At 50.1% G+C, this 23,526-nt stretch overlaps 1 protein-coding gene across 3 annotated transcripts in view; it reads left to right on the plus strand.

Annotated features, from left to right (window-relative positions):
• KCTD15 (potassium channel tetramerization domain containing 15) overlaps positions 1–23,526 on the plus strand; it is a 48,751-nt gene that overhangs the window by 17,522 nt on the left and 7,703 nt on the right. For 2 of the 3 annotated variants that reach the window (XM_064723567.1, XM_064723565.1), the window contains exons 3-4: positions 12,966–13,110; positions 21,763–22,415. In XM_064723567.1, coding sequence (XP_064579637.1) covers positions 12,966–13,110; positions 21,763–22,236 — 619 coding nt within the window. In that variant the 3' untranslated portion in view covers positions 22,237–22,415. Of the gene's footprint in view, positions 1–12,965; positions 13,111–21,762; positions 22,416–23,526 lie in introns of those variants that run through there. The other variant, XM_064723566.1, reaches the window with a different exon arrangement.

The following is a 23,526-nucleotide window of genomic DNA, read 5'->3' on the forward strand; positions in this document are numbered from 1 at the left end:
TGGGAGAGTCCTGCACGTGGCTGCTGGGGAGTCACTGTGCAGTAACTTGTGTCCTTGTGGAATTTTCCTCCTTCCTTTGCTCCATTCCTGGTGGTCAGACCCAGAAGGGATCAGCTGGTGAGCTCTGGTGGGAGCTGAGCTTTGGCCATGAGGCTCTGAGGGAAGGGCACAGGGCAGGCTCCTGTCTCTGCTCCCTCCTGATGGAGAGCAGCTGCTGCTGCAGGTAATCCATTTAGGGCTGGAGACACTTTGGCAGCAGCAAATCTCTCTTGAGAAAGTGGACAATGAAAACCGGGGACTCTCTTTAACCTCCTTGGTGTCATGCTGTGTTAGGCTGAGGATTTATACCAGAATTTGTGCAATTCACACCAAGGGCTGCAGCTTGGGCACTTGGGGGATGCAGAATGAGCTCTGCCCCTGCCAAACCCACCATGGGCAGGTTGGAGTAGGGGAGCTCCATGGGAACCAGCACAGGACAGTGGAGAAATGGGTGCCAGGGCTGTCTTGGAGGGAAAGATGGATGAATTTTGGCCAGTAGTACATAAAAATGATGCTGAATGAGGAAAAAAATTCAATAATTCAATTACTGTTTTCAGTCTTATGGATAAGTCTGTATAATAAAGCTTGGAGTTAATAGCAGTTTCAAACATATTTCTCCTTTGTTTCACATCCAGTTGTATTCTGTTTGCAGGCAGGAGGGTTAAACTGGGGGCCTGCTTCCAGGTAAATCAGAGGATGGTTTGGCCTTGACTTCACTGGAACCAGAACCAAACCAATGACCAGGGTATTGCATTTAAGAATTAACCTCTTTCTTAGTCACATAAGAAACTCACATTCAGCTTTCAGTAGCTCATCAGAACTCAACAGTGAACAGTTTATTTATTATTTTAAAGTTTTTGATGAGTTTAATTTTGTAGGGGAGGTGTTCTCTGTGCAGCAGGTGTATGCTGTCTCCTTCCCAGGTGTGGGTTCCTTTAGAGAGGGACTCCTTTTTTTGGGAACACAGCTGTGGGGTGGGCTCTTCCCAGCAGACATGGTGCTGGTGTTGCTTCCTGCCTGTCCCTGCTCTCCAGCTGCAGGAGTGAAAAACCTGCTGGAAATTCCTCTGTGTTTCTGCTCATCTGCCAATGGCTCAGGCTCAGCAGCAAATAACTCACACAAATGTTCCTGCTTGGTGTGGCTCTGTGGGCCTTGGGGATTATTTTCCCTTCAAAATAGCTTTTTAACCAGTTGTTCTTGATGTCTTCAGTTTCTTTAAATGAACTCTAGGAAAAATACATTGGTTACAGCTTAATCAAAAGTTAGAATAAGCAAGAGAATAAACATTATTAGTTCAGGATTTGAAGTGTGATAACAAAATATGGATAGAGGGAGCTGGAAAATCACACACATGCCTGGAGAGAAGCAGCAGCAGTGTCCTGTGAGCCCTACAATGCCTGCTCCAGAGCAGGGGCTGCTGTCAGCTGTGCTGGGGTGGGCAGAACTGCACTGCAGCTGCTTCACACCCCAGCACTGGGCAAAACCTGCGTCACTGTTTGTCCCCAGCTCAGGGCAGCTCACCAGGATGGGCTGCAGGAAAAGCAAATGGAGCAAGAATGTCAGACAGGCTGGGCTCTTTCCAAATTATTGTCAACAGCAGGAGAGCTGCACCAGTTTGGTGGAACAAGGAAAGGTCCAAGCACAGGGGCAGCTGCTTGTCAGCAGAAAAATGATTTATCAGTGCCCAGAGAGGCTGGAATCATTCCTGTTCACAGGCCAGTGTGGGCACCAGGGCCACTGGCTCTCCCTGCTCTGCCCAGGTGATGCAGAGTCCTGTGAATCTGGAAATAAAGGAGGTAATCAGAAGAAAACACTGCTCAGGGTTTTGTCTGGGATCAGGAATGAAGGTGGGACACTGCAGCTGTGTGTGTGAGCAGTGTGTACCAGATCAGTGTGTCACCATCTGGGTGTCACCATTTGTGCTCCATAAAAGTTTGTGAATCCCTTGAGTCAATGGATCCCTCTTTTCCCTGCTGGAATGTCCTGGTTTCACAGCACAGAGCTCTGTAAAAGGTTGTGGAGCCTTTGAGTCAATGGATCCCTCTTTCCCCTGCTGAATGTCCTGGTTTCACAGCACCCACACATGCAAAAGATGTGGAGGGCCAGACTCACACCCTGAAAGGGAAATGAGCTCCTTTTGAAATTTTCCCTGCCTTCACTGAGTCTCAGTGGGAGTTTCACTGTTGACTTTAACAAGCAGGATTTAGCCCATTTATATTATAATAAAACCAGTGTCTGCATGTCCTCAGTCTCCCAGCACGCCCAGCTGCACTGGGCTGTTGGTCATGGAATCAAGTCCAGATTCAGTCAGATTGAAAATCTCAGTGAAATACTGAATTATCCTCCACTGGAGGTTGCAGAAGGAAGGAGAGCAGCAAAAGAGAGCTGGTGTTTGGTGAGCCCTGCCCTCACCAGGGCTCCGTGATTAGGGGAAAGGGATGGTTAAAGGAATAGCAAGAAAAGACTTGCACAGGCAGGAATGTTTTATTTGAAATTTGTATCTTCTCATGTATTAACAACTTCATTTTCTTGGGTGCCTGCAACTCCCACAGAGTTTGAGCTGCAGTGCAGTTCTCCCAGGATTGGGACCTTTGGAAAACCTTTGCAAAACTAAGATGCCAGTTTTGAATTTTGGTTTAAATTAAAGAATTTTTGTTCTGAGTTTATTTTCCTGACCAATATTTAGTGCAAATTATGTATTGAGAAAATGTGAGAGGCCCAGAATCCTCAGAGGCCTCAAATCAGAGCTGCAGGAGCAATGGCATAATAGAGGATACAATATAAATTTATATTAATGTTTTTAATCTTCCCCAACTATTTAGGCAAAAGTTCAATTAGAATGAAGTGAATGGCAGAAGGAGAGAAAAAATAACCTATTTATAGTATACAACAGAATGTTATGCTGGAAAAAATCAGTAGCACCAGAAATCCAGCTTACATTCTTCTTTAACTTCAAGTGTAAGTCCACAATTTAAAATAAAGAGGGGAATTCCCAGGTAGATGGATATTACCTACAGTGTAGTTGCTGGATCTCAGAGTATTTCATTCAAAGAATAGCACCCAGCCCCTACCCTGAACACATCCTGTGTGTCGAAGGCTCACGTTATTTGGTGATTTTATTAAAAATACACAAGTCAGCCATGCTGTTGTCACTGTCCCCATACAGCTGGTGCCTGTTGGGAGCAGGGTGGCAGAGCTGGCCTGGCCTGCAGTGGGTAAGGATGCCCTGGCTGCTCACACCTGAGCTGCTCAGAGCCCTGCTCTGGCCATGGGCACCCCAGAGCAGCTCAAACCATGGGAATTGGAGGCTTAAGCATCATAAACCTCTTTGTCCCTGTCCCTGGTGCCAAAGATGAACATGTCATGTCAGTGGCAGGTAGGGAAATTGTAATGAAGAAATGCCAGTTGTTCCTGTATTTGAAAGTTAGGTTTTTTCCCTTGCTGAGCACAGCAAATGCTTTCCATCACTGCTGAGTTAAATAGGTGTGGTGGGTGCTGATGTGTGTATGGCAAAAAGTCTGTCCTGTGTGTGTATCTGCCTCCTTTACCTGTGGATGTAGACATGTGCCAAAATGAATTAAAGGATTTGTGATAGAGCAAATAATTTACTAGAAATGTTTGTTTAGTGAAGTATTTTCATAGCTGTTAACACACTAAAATGGACAAACTCTTGAATAAGGCAAGCTGGAGGAAGGGCTGTGTCCTGCCCCATTGCTCCTGGCTGAGCTGCTCTCTGCTCCTGCTGGGCACTCACAGGACAGGAGGGAAACTGGGGATGGGAGACCAGAGCTGGGGACCTGAACCCACCAGCAGGTGAAGGACTTGGGGTTAATACCCCTGCAAACCTGGGGAGAATGAAGGGTTCATGGCAGTCTCAATTCCCTTGTGTTTTGTCTGCTCATGGTAATTGTCTGAGCCCTCCTCCTCCTCCTCCTCCTCATCCCTGTTGGGATGTGTGGCCCAAGGGATGCAGGGCCAGAGTGGCTCCTGACTGCCAAGTGAATTTTTTCATTCAGGAAAAGACACCAACTTCTCTGCCTGGGATAATGTTTCCACTTCTTGTCTCACCTGCTAATTTATGTCATTGATACTGTTTCTGCAAGTTAAGGGATAAGTGTAATACATCAGACTATGAATACACACACATTGCCAGGAAGTTATATATCAAAGTCATCTGCTAAAGTGTCTTAAATGTGTAGATAGGCTGTAAACAGCAAGCATCTCTCACACTTACCATGAATTCTTTGTGGTATTGCAAAAATAATAGGTAATTTCCACTTCAGTGGATTTTATTACCTGTTGCTCCAGTGGACTTTAATTGATAGTAACAGTGAACAGAAAACAGAATTGTCCATGGCTTTGTTTTAACTACAAAATCCATTCTATACCTAATTTTGCTTTTTTAGTGGTGACATAAAAAGAAGAAAGAAAATCCTTCCAGAGCTTCCTAAGAATGATTCTGCATGGTAGATGAAAATGTTCTTTATGGATTATTGACTTTTAAAAATACATGTTGATACTATGTAGACTAGCTCTGATCTGTAACAAAAATAGATATCCTAGCCTGAACAGCAAAATATGAAGTATTAAATGTGGGTAATAGATCCTGCAGTTCCTTCAGGTGCTCAGTGGTTAATGAGTGTAATATCCTGCAGAAGCATGGCAAAGGGAGCATATGGCTCAAAAACTCCTGTGGCATTCCAGGATCAGCACTGGGAGGCAGGAGCAGGAGGTTACAGGAATTGGAGGTGGATAAACATCCATTACCTTGAGAGTTCCCTCCTTGCAGTGAGCTGACCCTGCCTGGACTCCACAGCTGCTCTCCCACCCCTGCACAGCTGGACAGGCACAGAAAATGCAGTGAAGGTTCATGAGTTAAAGACCAGGAGAGATCACTCAGGAAATACCATCAAAGGCAAAACAGGCTGGAATTAGAGGCATTAATTGGATTTATTTCTAACAAACTCAGAGCAGGATAATGAGAAGTAAAATAAACCCCATGGCACAGGGAGACAGGGAATGGGGCTTTTGGTCAGTCCATCCCCAGAGCTTCCCCTGCTGCCCAGGGACAGGGGCTCTTCCCCTGCAGTGCTGTGGGGTCCCTCCCACAGGGGAGTTCTGCAGGAACTTCTCCAGCTTGGCTCCATCTCATGAGCAGCAGCCAAACTCAACCTGAGTCCCTCCCAGGGCACACAGCGCTCCCAAACCTGCTGGGATGGCTCTGTCTGTCTGTCCAGGGCTGCAGTGTCCAAGGACAGGCTGCTCCAGCCTGGGCACAGGGCCCCTCTGTCCCCTGGGTCTGCCACAGGGTCACAGCCTCACCCGGGGATGCCCTGCTCTGCTGTGGGCACCTCCCCAGGGCTGGGGGTGCATTCTGCATCCCCCTGGATCCCCATTCCCTGGGGGTGGATCAATCTCTGCATCCCCCTGGATCCCCATTCCCTGGGGGTGGATCTCTGCATCCCCCTGGATCCCCATTCCCTGGGGGTGGATCAATCTCTGCCTCCCCCTGGATCCCCATTCCCTGTGGGTGGATCTCTGCATCCCCATGGATCCCCATTCCCTGGGGGTGGATCCCTACATCCCCCATGGATCCCCATTCCCTGGGGGTGGATCTCTGCATCCCCATGGATCCCCATTCCCTGGGGGTGGATCCCTACATCCCCCATGGATCCCCATTCCCTGGGGGTGGATCTCTGCATCCCCATGGATCCCCATTCCCTGGGGGTGGATCCCTACATCCCCCATGGATCCCCATTCCCTGGGGGTGGATCTCTGCATCCCCCTGGATCCCCATTCCCTGGGGGTGGATCTCTGCATCCCCCTGGATCCCCATTCCCTGTGGATAGATCCCATCCCCATGGATTCCCTGGGCTGCAGGGCACAGCTGTCTCACCATGGTCTCACCCTGGCTGCAGAGGAACCCCAGCTCTGCAGCACCTCCTGTCCCTCCTTCCCCACTGCCCCTGGTGTCTCCAGGTTGTTCTTCTCTCATGTTCTCACCCCGCTCTCCTCTGGCCACAATTACAACTGTGCAGTAACTTTTTTATCTTTTTCAATCTGTGATCACAGAGGTGTTTCCACCATTGCTAATTGGCCAAGCCTTGGCCAGAGCTCCAAGGAGCTGCCAGGCTCTGCAGACACTGAGGAAGCTTCTGGAAGCTCCTCAGAGAAGCCACCCACCCCTGGAGCCCCTGTGCTACCAAAGCTGGGCCATGCCAACCCAATCCACTCCTCCCCTTCTGCTGAGGCTGGGCCATACTGCTCCATGACATTGTTAAAATTTGATGTTTTAGTGTTGTTCTCACAGGTTGATGTTTTAGTGTTGTTCTCACAGGTCAGTTTTGGTTTGGACAGCTGTGGTGGTTCACTGTGTGCTCAGGAGGGACACTCTGGGGCTGAGTGAGGCTGTGGGACACTGGCACTGGGCCTGCCCTGCTCAAGGGTGGGTGAGGAGGAGGAGGAGGAGCTGGGCCAGGGTGGGTTGGCCATGGAGTGCTGGGGGAGCTGTGTGACACCCAGGCTTGGTGCCTGCACTCACCTGGGGCTGGAACTGCTCCCTGCTCTGGAACCTGCCAGAAGCTCCTGTTTGGCTCTCTCTGTGGTTGCCTGGATGTCACATTTGCAGAGCAGCAGCTCATACCCACAGTTTAACACTCAGGCTCTCACAGTTTTCCTCCACCACTGTCCAAACCAAAAATGCTTAAAATACTCCCCAGCCCAAACACCCTGCAAGCCAAGCACACTACGGCAAGCCTACACCCCCTGCAGCAGGGTGAAGATGTTTTGGATTGAAGAGGCTGCTGGGGTGAAACCTCCCAGGGTTGCTGCAGCACAGGGCAGCCAGGCTGGATGGGCACTGACCCTGCTGCAGCCCCTGCCTCTCCTCAGCTGCAAGGGGCTCGAAACCACTGCTCAGGGAGCAGGGAGGGAAGGTGTGGCACAACTGGCACACCAATTGTAGCTGAAGTTTCAAATTGGGGCAGATCAGAGAACCTCCTGCAGGCAGCTGTAACTCCAGCCACGCTCCTCAGCGCACAGGGCATGAGGGAGCTTGTGCCTGGCAGGGCCTCCCACCCCTCTCTGAACTCATGCCAGGGCACAGGGCAGGAGACTCCCATCTGCTGGGTTACCCCTGTCCTCCCCTGGCCAGCCTGGCCTGCTTTCCAGACAGCCTGCCTGGTTTAAGGCTCCTCCCTGCAGGTGCTTTCCCCATTCTGCTTCGCTTTGCTGGGAACTTGTGCACAAATCCAAACAGTTCTATAGGAATCATGGGAACAGGGAAAACGCTGCTGGGAAGGTCTGGCAGCACTGCCCACTGCCCACTCAGCCTGTGCTGCTCCAGCTGGGCTGGGGCAGTGCCAGCAGAGAGCTGGCCAAGCCCTTGAGAGGCTTCCACAGTGCCCTCCTTTTGGGATCTCTCACTGCTCAGAGTCATCCTGAGAAATGTTCAAAGTCTCTTTTCCCAGCCCAGCACCTGAAGAAGCAGTCAGGGCTCTTCATTTCTTGGTCTCAAGGTTGTTTATTGTTCCTTATCTATAAAATTCTCTCTCCTGCCCTGCCCAGGTCCATCCAGCAGGACAGTTCCAGGCACTCTGCCTGCCCCCAGGGCAGTGTTATGGCTTTATACTAAAAACTACGTGTGCAATGTTTACAATTACTGTCCAATACCTATCACCTGTGTTAGACAGTGAGCTTCTACTCTAAACCAATCTGTAAGTGCCACCATCACAGCAGAAGATGGAGGCCAAGAAGAAGAAGGAGACAGGCTGGACATGCCCAGTTCCCTCCATCTTGTCTCCTGACCCCCCATACCAAAACCCCAAAATCGACTTTTCCACCTTATGATAAATTGCCTATCATTCTACTTAATTTGTCATGGCTTGCTGATCTTCATATAAGGTTGGTTATTTGCTCTGTGGGCCATAATCAAACCCACAGGGGCATCCTGGGCTCTGTGCCAGGGTCTCTGAGCCCCCTGGCAGGGTCCTGGCCATCCTGGACAGACAGAGGGATGCTCTGGGCCCTGCCACTGTCCCAGCAGTGTGTGCCCTGTGACAGGACAGGGAGCAGACTCTGACAGACACAGCTCTGTGAGCAGCAGTGCCAGACACACAGTGAGGCCTGTCAAGCACCTCTGCTCCCATTCATGGCATTTTTTTCTCTTCCTAGCAGACAACAGTATCTATCCTACCCACCTTGAGCAAATATTTGAGAGACAAGCAGCACTGTTTGTGCTCAGCAGTGAGGACTGGACTCTGCTCAGCACCAGGGACGCTTTGCTGCTGTGTCCTGCAGGGCAGGTTCAGGTCAAGCTCAGTGTCCCACCTCTAACCAGCCCTGTTCTCCCTCTCTGTGGCATTTCCTACAGCCAGCCCCAAAAGCCAAACAGAGCTGAGAGCCACCATAAAGCACAGGGAGCTCTGCAGAGCTCACTGCGTTTGCACTGAGGGCACACACAGGGCAGGTCCAGCAGGGAGGACACCAGGGGCTGCAGGACAGCCCCACCACGTCTGCAGGACCCACAGACAGGCATTTCTCTCTTCTCCCCCTGCCCTCCCACAAAATGAGGAGACAGACACATTTTAATGACAGTTTGCTGAAATGTGCGTTCCCTGCTGATTTGACATTGGGCAGAAAAAGTGTCTACAAAATCAATTTTTAATAAATGTAAACAACTAAATTATGAATGACAAGAATATCACTGAACAGTTAAATATTAATCATGTAATTACTTAAATTAATACTTTTAGTGCAATATTGTGATAGAGAGCTCTGCTTAGGCAGTGTCATGTGCTGGCCAGAGCAGGGCACAGGGACCACTGTGCCCCCACAGCAGGGGGACCTGGGGGCTTTGGGGCCTCATGTGCCACAGCCCCACTTGCTGGTTGTCTCACAATAATGGGTGCTCTTCTTAAGACCTCTGGAACCAGATTTATTAGGAAAGAACTTGTATTTTCTGTTCAAGAAAAGGACTAAACTGGTCCAAACCAGCGAGCAAACAGCCCCACCCCAGAAACTTTTCTGTCCCAAAGTGCCCTGAAACTCCCCAGGAGCAGCTGTGTGTGATGTGCAGAGCCACAGGTGTGCTCAGTGATGCCACAGGTGTGCTCAGTGATGCTTTGGGATGACCAGAGGTGCTCTGGAGGGATCTGGGGTGCCAAAAGTTCTGTCTGCCTCTGAAATGGAGCTGGGGGAGTTGCTGAAGGATGTGGTGTGTCCTGAGCTCTGCTCTGGGGCTGCACTCCCTGCCCTGCAGCCCCTTCTGTGGTCCTGCCTGCACAGGCTGGAAAATTGGTCCCCAGAATTAAGAGGGGCAGCAGCTCTCTGTAGATACTGGCAGGCAGCACAGGGCTTCTTTCCTTGCCCAAAAAACTAAAGAAAAGAATTTACTGGCACTCTTGTCCTTGTGGGTTGGCTGTCTTTGTTGTTTGTTTTTAATCTAATAAAAGAAGATCTTAATATCATGGCAAAATTGGTGCAAAGCTGGAAACTCACCCCCGGGCGTTTTGGCGAAACATGATTGAAAATGTGAAAGCCTTTAGCAGAAACAACAAAAGCACAAAGAAACAGCAGGGATGGGATCCACGGGTTCTGTGCTGGCTCTTGGGAGAGGCAGGGCTGGAGGTGCCAGGCTGGACAGCAGCCCTGTGGTGGCTCTGTGGCAGCAGTGGTGAGGGCAGGGAGCCCTGGAGGGCTGGGTGGGCAGCTCTGCACAGCAGGAGCTGGGAAAAGCACCTTGCTGGGAGGGAGAGATCTGAGCTCTGGCCAGGGTGGTGGAGGCCGTGGAAGGACACACTTGGCATCCTTGGGCTGGCAGCTGCTGCAGCTGGTCCTGCCTCAGTCTGCTGCTCCCTGTGTGGAAATTCCGTGTTGGACACAGATGATACAAGTGCTGCTAAATGAGAAAGTGAAGCATCTCTTGCAGAAGGTGAGGGTGCTGAGGGATGTTCATTGTTCAGACTCGCCCTTGCTGCACATCCCAGTGCAGCTCCTTTGCCTTTTCTCCCCTCCCCGTGCCTCCTCACAGGCACACTGGCAGTACATTCCTGTGTGCCATAGGCAGGGACCTCCTCAAAGTGCTAATTTGTCCACCAGTACAGTGCTGGTTGCCATGACCACCCCTAAAAACAACATTTTCAGGGTGATGGGTGCCCAGTCTGAGCTGCAGCAGCTCCCCATGGGTTTAAACTCACAGCAAATGGGTCCCTGGAGGGAGCAGCTCCTGAGGCTGCCAGCCAGGCTGTGCCTTGTTTCTGAGTGATCATCAGCACATCTGGACAGGGCAAACCCTTCCTGTCCCCCTGCTCTTGCTGACCTGCCAGCTCTGACAGCCTGAGTGCATTTTGCTCCTCATTTTGTTCTGGCACCACTGACCCATCCACGGAGAGCTCTGTGTCCCTGTGCAGAGCATGGAGCTGCTCCTGGTCACTGTGCTCCTTCCCACAGCCTCACACAGGGACAGGAATCCTGTCAGGAACTGTCCATTTGAGTTCATTTGTGCTCTCCCAGCATTGCATTTCCCAAAGGACTTTTCCAGGTGTGGTTTGAGCTGTGAGATGGGAGGAGAAGGAGCTCTTTCCACATGCAGCATTACAACACGCTGCACTGAAGTTGGTTCTTGGAACGTAGCATCCCCCTAAAATGTCAAATAAATCCTTAAACTATTCATCACTCTGATTTTGGGGTGGCAGTTAAGTCTTTCAACACTCTGTGAGTTTCTTTCCCCAGCAGTAATTTTGCTGGTGAAGAAATACAGCTCAGGGCACTCCACAAAGTGGAGCCTCAAAATTCATGTTTTGTTTTCATTACCAAAAAAATGCTTTACTGCATTAAAGAGCGGCCCATTAAAATGTTGTACCCTGTCTTCTGTGCACCCTGTAGTTGTTGGCAAGCCTTCCCTGTGCCCATGCAGAGCAGCTTTGCCTCTGCAGCCTCCAGAGAAAGGGCAGCACAGGGGAGCATGCTGCAGCCACAGCTCAGCTTGCTCACATGCAAGATCTCAAAACTTCCAATAGCCATGCAGATTGACTCAGTAAATGCATGTACTGAACCCTAAGATATCAGTGCTTCCTCTGCTTTCAGTGTATCCCAGCACAGCCCAGTGCCAAAGGAAATAAATTAACTGTCTGGGTCCTGGAGTAGAGTGTGAGGCTGTACAGAGCAGTGTGTTCAACTGTCTTGGGCAAATGGCCCTAAAATAACAACAAAAAATAACCCAGTGGATTACAGGAGTCTTACTGAACCTTGGGATTATATGAATGAAATGTTGCCAGGTGAACTGGATGGCATTCTCTGATACTGTAGGAACGCTGGAGGTTGGAGAAAACAGTAAATGTTATCATTGGGGTTTAGGAGAGCACTTGGTTATTCTCACAAGTAACCCAGACTAGCTGGATGCTGGCATGAGAGCAGGCAGCAAAACCTGCAGAAAGGTTTTGCAGCAAAATTCAGTGGAGACTTACCAAGTCCAGCTTTAGTTATTATTTCCACATTTTATTTAGATACAGATGGCGCATTAATAAATTTACAGCCATATTAGCAGGTTAGAAGGTCAGAGCAAGGTGCAGCTGTGGGCCAGGGCCAGGGCACGGGTAGAAGCAGCAGTGGGGCAGCAAACCTGCAAACCTGCCCCTTCCCAGCCCCTGGGTGGGCACTGGGGTCACTCCTGAGCTGGGCTGGAGCTTGGGCTGGGGCTGGGAGCAGGGGGCAGCCAGGCTGGGCTGCAGCAGTGTGGGCATGACCTGCAGCAGGGTTTGATAGCTTGTTTTGCAGGGAAGGGGGGAGCCCTGCCCTGGTCCCAGCTCCCCTGGGTGTTTGGAAGGGCTGGCTGACAGTGAAATGCAGCCAGCTGTGGGATGGCCTCCCTGGGAAATGGAGGAGTCCTCCTGGCAGGATTATTTAAGGCTGGACTGTGAAAGATGAGCCACTGTGCAGTGGGGAACAATGCTGCCCTGTCACAGAGATGGACTCAATTACTTAATAGGTCGTTGCTGTCTGTCTCCTGCGTTTTCCCTTTCAAGAACATATATTCAGCTGGGTTATTTCTCATGGGAAGACAAAGCCTTGGGAGGGAAGGGGAGAGCCTGGAGGAGCAGCAGCCAGGCAGATGCTGGTTTGCTCTCCATGGAGCAGGCTCTGGAAAAACCTGGAGTGCTGTGGCTGATGTGTCCTTTGGTCCCATAATCAGCTGATCTCCGGTCTCACAGGCCTTGCTCCTGTTTTTTTCCCTCACAAAAGATTTGCCAGGGTGCTCTCCCCCCACCAGGCTCATCCCCATCAGTGATGCTGGTGACACTGTGGGGCTGCACGGGCCATTGGTGTCTGTTTTGTGCATTGGATGGGCAACTGACCGCTCCATCCAGCCCATCCCAGTGCCTGGGCAGCCTCTCCTCCAGAACAGAAGGGCTTGGAGGGTGTTTGATCAAATGCCAGCCAGGCTGGAGGCCAGCTCGTGGTCAGGAACCCATCCCTGGAGCAGCCACTTGGAGCAGGACATGGAGGGCAGGGATGTGTCACAGCCAGGGACTCGTGTTCTCTTCTGGAGATCTCTACCTCTGGGGTGAGCATTCCAGCTGTGGGGTGAACACTCCAGCTGTGGGGTGAACACTCCAGCTGTGGGCTGAGCATTCCAGCTGTGGGTGATTCTCCCCAGGTTCCCTCTGGGTGAGCATTCCAGGTGTTTTCCAGCTGTGTCCATGGCCGTGCCTGGCTGGGCAGCAGAGCCTGGTCGGTGCCAGGGCAGCCCCTCAGTGCCCCCAGCCAGGGCTCCTGCCCTCCTGCACGTGTTTGTCCCCAAATTAACACCCTGCATTACCTTATGCACCTTGAATTGATGCACCTAAATTGGTTGTTGTGAAGCCCCGAGGGTGTGATGAGATTTTGTCTCTTTTGCCCATTTCTTTTTCTCTTCTCTTTTTTTCCAGAATAAGTCGTCTGTTTAATGGCACAGAGCCCATTGTCCTGGACAGTTTAAAGCAGCATTATTTCATTGATCGAGATGGGGAGATTTTCAGATATATATTAAGCTTCCTAAGGACATCTAAGCTACTGCTCCCAGATGACTTTAAGGTAAGGAAAGCTAGAGTCTGCAATCTGTTTTTTCCTCCCGTTCTGTCATTTGTTTTGGGGCAGGTTGGTTTGTATGCTTGACCTAAACACACTTAACTAAATGTTGCTGTTTATTTGTTAGGATTTTTAGTACTTGTGTATTACACCAGGGATGCTATTATTTAATAAATGGACCAGTGGTTGTCATGGATACAGAGAAAAGTTAAACGATGAAGCTTATAGCTAAATCAGTTTTTCTAAACTAATTGTATTTTCTCACATTTTTAGCTTATTTATCAGGGTATAACAACAATTAAGAAGCAACATCAGCAACTTGCACTTAGCAGGGTTTAACGCTCAGGATCTGTTTCAAAGAAATGTTTCAAATTTGATACGTAGAGGACTTGAACTGTGTGAATCTTTTTCTTGTTGGTATAAAAAAGAAACCCTTAAACAAGCCCATGAGGATTTGTGTTAGACATAACCACTGCAGATAGGTTGATTTTAGGAATTAATCAGCTCACAGTTAATGTCAAAATATTCTTGGGAGCTGGAATTGACTGAGGGCTTTTTAAGGAGCAGGACATGCTTTACGTGAAGCCATGGTGCTGGTTGTTTCTCTGCAGACCCTGATTTTTGTTTAAATGCTCTCCTTTTGGCCTGGTTTGTGTGGCTTTGCACTGTCATAGACATCCTTTATGAAAAATCCTTTCCTTTGGATTTTTCCTTCTGAGAAGCTGGGAGACCTCAGGAACAAAATGTGAGCAATGGTTATCTGCTGCTGTGGAATGCAACAGGTGCATCTGTGATTGGTCTCATGGGGTTGTTTCTAATTAATGGCCAATCACGGCCAGCTGACTTGGACAGAGAGTCCAGGACAGAGCCTTTGTTATCATTCTTTCCTATTCTATTCTTAGCTAGCCTTCTGATGAAATCCTTTCTTCTATTCTTTTAGTATAGTTTTAATGTAACATACATCATAAAATAATAAATCAAGCCTTCTGAAACATGGAGTCAGATCCTGGTCTCTTATCTCATCCTCAGACCCCTGTGAACACTGTCCCATTGCACTTAAAAAACTTCCAACATTGCCACCCTGATGTATTAAAATTAGAAAAGTGTCCAAACTGTAGGTGACAAGATTCAACAGAAGCACTTATTCCAGGATGAAGTGATGAATAAATTGGGATGGCAGATGGGGATCTGCTCAGTTAGAGGATGCAGAGCATTGCTGGGAAGGAAAATTCCTCCTTTCTCTGAAGTGCCATTTCACTTTGTTGTACTGGCTGGGCACAGGATCCCTTGGTGAGCTGTGACTGAGTAAATCCAGAGTGCTGGTGCTGGCTCCTGCTTTGGAGCAGAGCTGCTCCTGGTGCCGCCAGCTCAGCCATCCTCACCTGAGGCAGGAAGACAATCCTGTCTGACCCCGTGGGAGGGTCTGCAGTCACATCTGCAGCACATCACAACCTGCAGGGACAGGTTCTGGCAGCCCTGGTTGGACCTCCAGCCCAGAGGGGCTGCCCTGAGCACTGGGTGTTCCTGCTTGGGCTGGGGGGAGAAAACTGCAGAGAAATGAGGGAAAACCTCAAACCTGTGTGGTGGGGGAGCTAAAGAGCAGAGCAGTGCTGGGGCTGTAGGATGGGTGCAGGGAAGGGTGGATGGAGAGGTGGGAGAGGCACAGAACAGCTGTGTTTTGGACAGCCCAATGGGACAGTGTGAGGTGAGGGCACACCCTGAGTGCTGTGTCCAGTCTGGCCCCTGAGTTTGGGAAGGACCTTGGGATGTTTGAGTGTCTCCAGAGGAGACAACGAGGCTGGAGAGGGGCTGGAACACAAACCCTGTGAGGAACCCCTGAGGGAGCTGGGGGTGCTCAGCCTGGAGAAAAGGAGACTCAGGGGTGCCCTCATCACTCTGTACAGCTCCTGAAAGGTGCCTGTGCTCAGCTGGGGCTGGGCTCTTTCTCCAGCAGCACTGACAGAACCAGAGCACACAGCCTCAAGCTGTGCCAAGGGAAATACAGGCTGGATATTAGGAAAAAGTTTTTCATGGAAAGAGTGATAAAGTTCTGGAATGCTCTGCCCAGGGAGGTGGTGGAGTTCCCATCCCTGGGTGTGTTTAACAAAGCCTGGATGTGGCACTGGGTGCCAGGGTTCAGCTGAGCTGTTGGGGCTGGGTTGGACTCCTCATCTTGAAGGTCTCTTCCAACCTGGTCATTCTGTGACTCTGTGAAGAGATGGTAGGAGAGAAGAGAGAAGTGTTTTGAGCTGACCATGGCCTTGACCAATATCCAGATTCCATAGAGACTCAGTCCCAGAAGCAGCAGGTTTGGCTGGAGCCTGGAGGGCAGAGGGTGCCCAGGTTTGTGTGTGCACGAGCCTGGCAGGGCTGGGGGGCTGTGCCTGCTCAGCCCCTGCTCCCCATCCCCTGCACCTCAGCTCCTCCCTGGGAGAGCTCACAGCAAACCCCAGGCTAATGAGGGCTCAGGAACAAAGCAAAGCCTTGCTAGGTGGGGAGTAACTAAATCAAAATGCATAGAAGAATGAATGCTCTGTAAAGCTGTATTAAAACTGCACTGTAAACGGATTTAACTTCACAGAAATCGTGTAATTTTGCCAGCATGATTAAAGTGACAGAAGACAATAATCAAAGGCAGCAAATGGAATCACTTGGTGTTTCTAAATGCAAAAGTCTATTTAAGGTATAAAACCTGACAGCTTTTCCAGTGAGACTTGCATTAAATGTTCTTTATGTCAAACAAAGCACTATCAAGTGTTTTGAATATTTATTAGTTTTTACCCCTTAATTTAATCAAGCAGTTTATTAGCCTCAAGGTTTAGCCAAGTTGCTTTTCAACTTGAATTGCTGCTCAGATGGTTATTTTGGAAAGTTTGGAATGTTAGTACCACACCAGCATTATTGTGTTTGCTATTTCAGTGTTGTTTTCAGACGAAGTTAACACTGAAATGCAGAGAAAGTGGGGTGTGTGTTCCAAGGCTAGTGATTCTTTATTATCAAGTCTGATGGTGTGTTTACAGTGAATATTAATTACACTTGCAGCTACTACTAAGACAGAACTTGAAAGTGTTCCTGCTGAAGGTAGCACTGCTATGGTTGCTGTGATTTTCCCAATCTGCCTTCCCTGAGCCCCACTGGCATCACAGGGGCTCCCAGGACTGTCCCCTTCACTGCCCAAGGGCACACAGAACAGGAGCTGCTGTGAGCCTTGTTTGAGACTCACTCCTGCTCTGAGAGCATCAGACACACACAGACACAGAAAATGTGAGTATTGTAACACACAGACAGTGTGACTATTGGAGCAGGCACAGGCAATGTGAGTATTGTAACAGACACTGCAATGTGAATATTGTAACACAGACACAGGCAATGTGAATATTGTAACACACAGGCACAGGCAATGTGAGTATTGTAACACAGACACCGGCAATGTGAATATTGTAACAGGCGCAGACAGTGTGAATATTGTAACACACAGACACAGGCAATGTGAGTATTGTAACACACAGGCAGTGTGAATATTGTAACACGCACACAGGCAGTGTGAATATTGTAACAGGCACAGTCAATGTGAATATTGTAACAGGCACAATCAATGTGAGTATTGTAACAGACACAGGCAGTGTGAGTACTGTAACACACAGACAACAGGCATTGTGAATATTGTAACACACAGACACAGGTAGTGTGAGTATTGTAACACACAGACAATGTGAATATTGTAACACACAGACACAAACAATGTGAATATTGTAACAGACACAGGCAGTGTGAGTATTGTAACATACAGACAACAGGCAGTGTGAATATTGTAACACACAGACACAGGCAGTGTGAATATTGTAACAGTCACAGGCAATGTGAATATTGTAACAGGCACAGGCAATGTGAATATTGTGACACACAGGCACAGGCAATGTGAATATTGTGACACACAGGCAGTGTGAGTATTGTAACACACGGACAACAGGCAATGTGAATATTGTAACACACAGATGCTGCAATGTGAATATTGTAGCAACACACAGGCACAGGTAATGTGAATATTGCAACTCCTGTCAGAGAGGGAGGAGCACAAAGGCACTGGACAGCTGAGTTCTGTGTGGATCACAGAAATCACCTGTAGCCCCAGAATGACAGGGCCACCACTCCAGTTTATTAATACAGTTACAAATTTGTGTGCTTGCATCTGAAGTGTCCCAAACTGACCTCAGGAAATAGTTGTCAGTGTACAAGTGAGCAACTTTCTTTCATAGCCAGCAGTCAGATCTTCACAGCACTAAAAATACAAGAGAAACATTGAGCTAGGATGACAGTTTGTTGTTTCATGTAATAAAGAATAACAAGTGAAAAATGGACAGGAAGGGCCATTTCAGCCTGCTCAGGAGTCAGCATTAGGTACAAAAACAGAGGGTGTGTTTGGCACGGAGGGAGCAGCAGCAGCTCTGTGGGACACAAGGGCTCAGCCTGTGCTGGTGCCTGTGCTGGGGGCACATCTGGAGCATGGAGCAGCAGCACTGCTGGCCTGGAGTCACAGCCAGATGTGAAGATGCCACCCCTGTCCCAGGTCACTGCCAGAATCCAGCCCACTTGAAACCCACCACAGAAAAAGCTTTTCTACTGAACAAAAAGCAGAGCATTGTTTTGTGAAAGGCAAAAGGCTTTTTGCATCTTTGAGAGGTCTGTCAGTGTTTCCCATGGAATCTGCACACAGGCCAGGAGCTGTGGCTGGGGAAGGGCTCTGTGCATCCCTGCCTGTCTGCTCTGTTCCTCCAGTGGCCTGGCAGAGCTTCCCACTCATTCCTGCACAGCCACAGGGGTTCATGGGGTTCAAGGCTTTTGTGGCACTTTACAGAAAAGTTAAAGGCTGGACTGTCTATGTCCCCTTTCAGTCTATCAGAGAGCACCCTGCTCGTGACTGCATTGGTGTGGGAATCTCCTCCAGAGGAAAATGTGTTCCTAAACAGAAGCAGCTGCACTGTGTGTCACAGTGCTGGGCTCTGGTGCTGCTCTTGGGGAGCTGGAACACAGGGAAATGATGCCTGTAGGAAATGGGAGATGCTTTGGTCCTGCAGGACAAGGAATCCTGGTACTGTACAGCATCTGCTGTGAGTGCTGCCTGCTCTCAGCAGCACTGCCCCGGAGAGGCTGAGGTGTCCCTGTGCTGCTGTGGCACAGAGTGTGCTCTGGGCTGGGTCCAGTGTCCCCCTGTGCCCTTGGCTGCTCCCTGCCTGTGCCTGTCCTGGATGGGGCCATGTCTGCATCTGCCTTTGGTGACTACTGAAACCAACAGCATGGAAATCTTCTCCTGCAGTTCCTGTGGCACCTCCCTGCTGAGGGCTCTGTGGGTTTCATTCTTTCATTCACATTTCATATTAAACTCAAGTAAATCTTCAGGGTGGGGTTTGATGTCTGCAGTGCAAGGGTGGCAGTACCTGTGCCAGGATTACCTGGGCATCCCAAACACCCAGTGCAGACAGGCCAGAGCTGGGCTCTGCCAGGCTGGTCATAGACAGAATTCTGAACAAGGTGTCAAACCTGAGGGAAAAGATTCTGGGCTTGGTGTGCAGAGCCCATGACCCTGTCCAGGCACAGGATCCAGAGAACCTGACCCCCATGCTGTGAGCCACTCACTGTGTATTCCTGGCTCTGTGAAACGCTCCTCCCTGCCTAAACACACAGATTGCCTCAGGATGGCCCAGTCCTTCCCTGCAGGAAGGCCAATGTCCCATCAGAGGAGCAGGGGCAGTGTTTGCTGCTGGTGGCTGTGGGCAGCAGTGCAGGGGAGTCACACGAGGTGTCCCTGGTGTCCCTTCCCTGCACTGCCACTGGATTTCTCTTGCTACAGAAGACACTTTTTTTTATCCCCTCCATGTGTTACTGTGCCACAGCACAACCAGTTCCCCTTTCTGGCCCTGCCTGGCAGTGGTGCCCATTCCCTGGCATCAGCTCCTGGCAGCAGCAGCACCCCTCAGTCCCCAGGGGCTGTGGCAGGGCCCTTCTGCAGGTGCTCAGCCCTTCCCAGATCTGTGCTGGACCCCAGTGTGGAGCAGGCAGGGGCAGGAGAGCCTGACCTTAGAGACCAACCCAAACTCAGCACATGATGCTCAGCCCTGCCCTGGTTCCCACACAGCCCCTGGAGTGTGGCTCTCTCATTCTGGGGGCGGCAGTGGAAGAGCTGTTCCATCTGAAAGCAGGTTTCCTTCTCACAAAATGGTACCAGGATGTGCAGTTTATGCTGTTCATTTTAGGGCAGATGCCAGCCAGCAAGGGTCCCTGCAGAGCTGCAGTGGTGGGGTGGGCTGAGCTGGCTGTGGGGGAGCTGGGCTGCTGTGATCTGGGCTTTGCTTGGTTTGTGGCATTGCTGCGCTGGCCTGGGGCTGCAGGACCATGGAAGTCCTTGATTCAGGACCCTGCCAGGCCAGGGGAGGCAGCCAGAGCCTCTGTACTGGGATGGGCTTTGCATCCACCTCAGGAGCCCTGTGCCACTCTCTGCTCTCAGCAATGAGGGGCTGTTCTTTCTGTCACTGTACATCTCCTCCAGGTTTTACTGATGAGTTTTCTTAGCACATATTCACTTGATTGATTCTACAAATAATACCTTATTTTATAGTGTCCATGAACCCAGACACTCTAAAACTGGTTTTTCAGGACCTGCTGAAAGCCGCAGATGACTTTCCATTGCCTTAGAAAGTGCTGGGTGCTCCTGTTCACTCTACACCATTCCATTTTCCCTTAGCACTGCATGTTCCCTTGCTTGGAAAAGCAATCCATGGCTCCAGCAGATTCCAAGGGAGAGTTTGGCAGCCAGTGCACACACCTCTGTACTGCACACAGGCAGGTGGTAAAACTGTGCTCATTCAGTGTCCTGCACAGAGGTTTCAGAATTTTTTTTTTAATTTAGGCAGCTAATCCCTGTAGGTTTAAACTGATCCCTGCTCAGCACTGAGGGAGCATCACTGGTGGGCAGAGAAAAGCAGTGATGGCTCAGCAGAGAGAGCTGGGCAGGGTGAGGATGTGAGCACAGGGCTCGGGGGCTGTGCTGTGTTACCTGAGCCCAGGCAGCCTCCACAGCTCTTTGCCTGGCCTGCTCCCAGCACTGGCTCTGGGTTGTTTGCAGCATGCTCTCTGCATGATTTCTTCTTTAATCTTCTGTGTTTTCCATCTTCAAGCTGTCCCGTGAGAGTGTTTGTTGCCCTCATTTCTTCCCACTCCCTCTTATCCCTCTTCCTCCCTGCTCCTCTCATCCTGCAGTCCTTTTTTCTGCCTTGGCTGTGTGCACATTGTCCCCACCTCAGCAGACATCAAAGCGGTGGAAAGGATTGGATGTCCCTTTTGTGAGTGATCACCTTGCCCTGTCACTGTGAATATTCATGTGTCCCCGGGCTGCAGCAGCCCTGGGGTGAAGCAGCACCTCCACTACCGGTGGGTCTGTGGTGCCAAATTTGAGCAGAGATAACTGCTTTGGTTCAGGAATACCCTGCAGCAGGAGATTTTACAGGTTAATTCCTAACCAGTGTGTGGAGTTGCACCTTTTTGTGCTGCATCTCCATTGGCCTTTGATTCCTCTCCTCCCCAGTCCTGGGGCACAGCACACCCGTTACCTCTCATGTGCTTCTGGTGCCCATTTCCTGGCTGCTTCTTGTCATGTCATTCTCTCCAGACCAAATGATTTCAGCCATTTCAGTCTTGATTTTTCCTTTCATTTTACTTTTCATGTCACTGGTGTGGAACTGGCCTTTGTCCAGGTGTTGGCCTCCAGCAGAGCGCACAGGGGCAGCTGTGGGGCAGCATTTGAGGGTGCAAAGGGGTGCAGAGCAGGGAGAGCACAGCCAGGTCCCTGCAGGGAGGAGCTGAGCTCCTCCTCAGCTGCTCCTCTTGCCCTGGGAGGCTGGGGGAGCAAAGTCCTTGTCCCTCTCCTCCTGGGCAGGCTGGGCTGGGGGCTCGCTCCCTTTGGCTCCACATTTCAGCTGAGGTGGGAAAATCTGCCAGAATCTGATGAAGCAATCACTGAGCTGGGAATTGGATCAGATTGGGAATTGGAATTGCCCAGAACCCAGTGAAGTGATGGACAAATGGCAGGGAAGAGCTGCTTCTGCTCAGCCCTTGGAGCACACAGCTGAGCTCCCAGCCACGGTCAGCTCCTCCCTGGGATCTACCAGTCTCAAAGTGCATTGAAATATATGAATAGTCATCAATGGCAGGCAGCAGCTCAGCTGCTGGAGCTGAATTCCAGCCTCAGCAAGGCAGGTGGGAAGTGGAGCTGAACTGACATCTCCATCTCCCAGCACAGCTGCGGGATCAGGAGTGTCCGAGCCGTGGGTGAGGAGCAGGGCTGCGAGCTTTGTTTATTGCAAGCAGCTGTTTTGATTTCTTAACCCACGAGTGAAGCCTTCTGGCATTGGGCTTGTGGGATAATGAATGAAAGGATAATTCAGTGCCAGGGGAACCCCTCAGCCAGCCCAAAGGATGGAACACCAGCACGGTGAGGTTTCTGTGGAGGTGTGAGTGCGTGGGTACCTGTTGCCTTTGCTCTCTTGCTGACAATACAGAAGCCTAAGTAGGTCAAACAGGAACAATACTCATTTTTAAAAGAGAACTATAAGCATTTCTAGTTTCTCTCTCTCCCTCTCTCTTTTCTTTTTTTTTTTTTCCCAGGACTTTAATCTTTTATATGAAGAAGCAAAGTATTACCAGCTGCAGCCAATGATTAAGGAACTTGAGCGGTGGAAACAAGAGAAAGAACAAAGGAAACACTTCCAGCCTTGTGACTGCTTGGTTGTGAGAGTGACTCCGGATCTGGGGGAGAGGATTGCACTGAGCGGGGAGAAGGCTTTGATAGAGGAGATCTTCCCGGAGACGGGGGATGTCATGTGCAACTCGGTGAACGCGGGCTGGAACCAGGACCCCACCCACGTTATCAGGTTTCCCTTGAACGGATACTGCCGGCTCAACTCCGTGCAGGTAACGAGCGAGCTGCCCCTCCTGCTCCTGCCGGTCCGGGCTGCCTTTGCACTCTGCCTTCTTCAATTGTATGCACATTATTTGCTTCTGCCCAATTACTTTCGGTGCTTAGACTGCGAGGAAATATTTTTCTGCCTGGTGAGATCACAGTCTTTCAGGTTTTCCTAAGTCTAAGCAGAAAAATACATTTAGATTTTGTGTATGTTAGTGCCATGCTGGCCTCATAATGGTGTTATACTGATAAATGCTAATTTTTTTCATCAATGTATAGCCTTTGGCAGTTTTTTTTTTCCCTCCAAAGTGCCTCTAGGAAGAAAGAGAGAGTTCCAAAAACTACAAAAAAAAATCTCCACACCATTTTATAGAAAATGCAACAATGTGTAAATGCATAATTTATGTCTCACTCATAATTAAATGATGGTGCCTGCGGGATGGACTTAAAAAAATTGATCTCTGCACTTTTTTTTTTTTCAAAAGGATGTTCTATAAAAATTGCCCAGAGTATTTTAAACAAAAATGTATTTCATTTTATACTCAGAGTTTTGACATTAGGTTTAAAATTAAACATATGAAACAAAGGAAGATAACTGGACAGCTAGGTGGATGGCAGCAGGAATAAATAGGTGCTCTGTGTTGAGGCAGCAGCCCGTGGGCAGGCAGGGCCATTTCTCAGGGATCAGCAGGGCTGAGCACAGCTCTGGGCAGGAACCAGCTGCCCTTAACTTGGGCAAGACAGAGCTCCTGCTTTCCCTGTGTGCTCCTTTGGAATACCCAAACAGCAAATGCTCGTGTTATGGGCAGGGAAACCAACCAGGAGGGGAGCATTTCCCAAATCCCCATCCTGTGCAGCTGGGCTGTGGGAAATGCCTTGGGAAGCTCCTCTGTGGGCTCAACCCCAGGGAGGGGCTGCTCTGGGGCAGGGGCAGCAGCAAGGGGGGACACGAGCCTGGAGCTGTGGGTGCTGCACGTCAGGCTCAGGCTCCTGTGTCTGCCAAGGGACACCTTCAGCAGGGTCCCCTGAACGTGTGAAGGTGCCAGGAGGCACCAGTGCCCCCCAGCATGGGCAGCATCCCCTGTGCCCCCTGTGAAACCCCCAGGGCTTGGGGGGCTTTGGGTCCAGGCTCCCCAGGGGTGCGTTTGGGTGAACTTCACCAGGCTGGGGCCAATTCTGCACAGTTCATTCTGCTGGGGTCAATTCTGCACAGTCCTGAGCAGTGTCACACTGGGGGTGCTCAGAGGCAGCTCTGGTTTTGGCAGTGGGACAGGGAGGCGTCCCCATTGCTGTGCTGGGAGGAGAGGCAGCAGCTCAGCTCAGGTGGGGAAGATGATTTGTGTCCCTTCCATGGGACACAGTGGCTGGGGAAGATGATTTGTGTCCCTGCCATCAACACAGTGACATGGAGGAGCATTTGTGTCCCAGCCATGGGACAGAGTGCCTGGAGATGATTTCTGTCCCAG

This window comes from Zonotrichia leucophrys, chromosome 11, assembly GCF_028769735.1.
Source record: "Zonotrichia leucophrys gambelii isolate GWCS_2022_RI chromosome 11, RI_Zleu_2.0, whole genome shotgun sequence".
NCBI classification, from domain to species: domain Eukaryota; kingdom Metazoa; phylum Chordata; class Aves; order Passeriformes; family Passerellidae; genus Zonotrichia; species Zonotrichia leucophrys.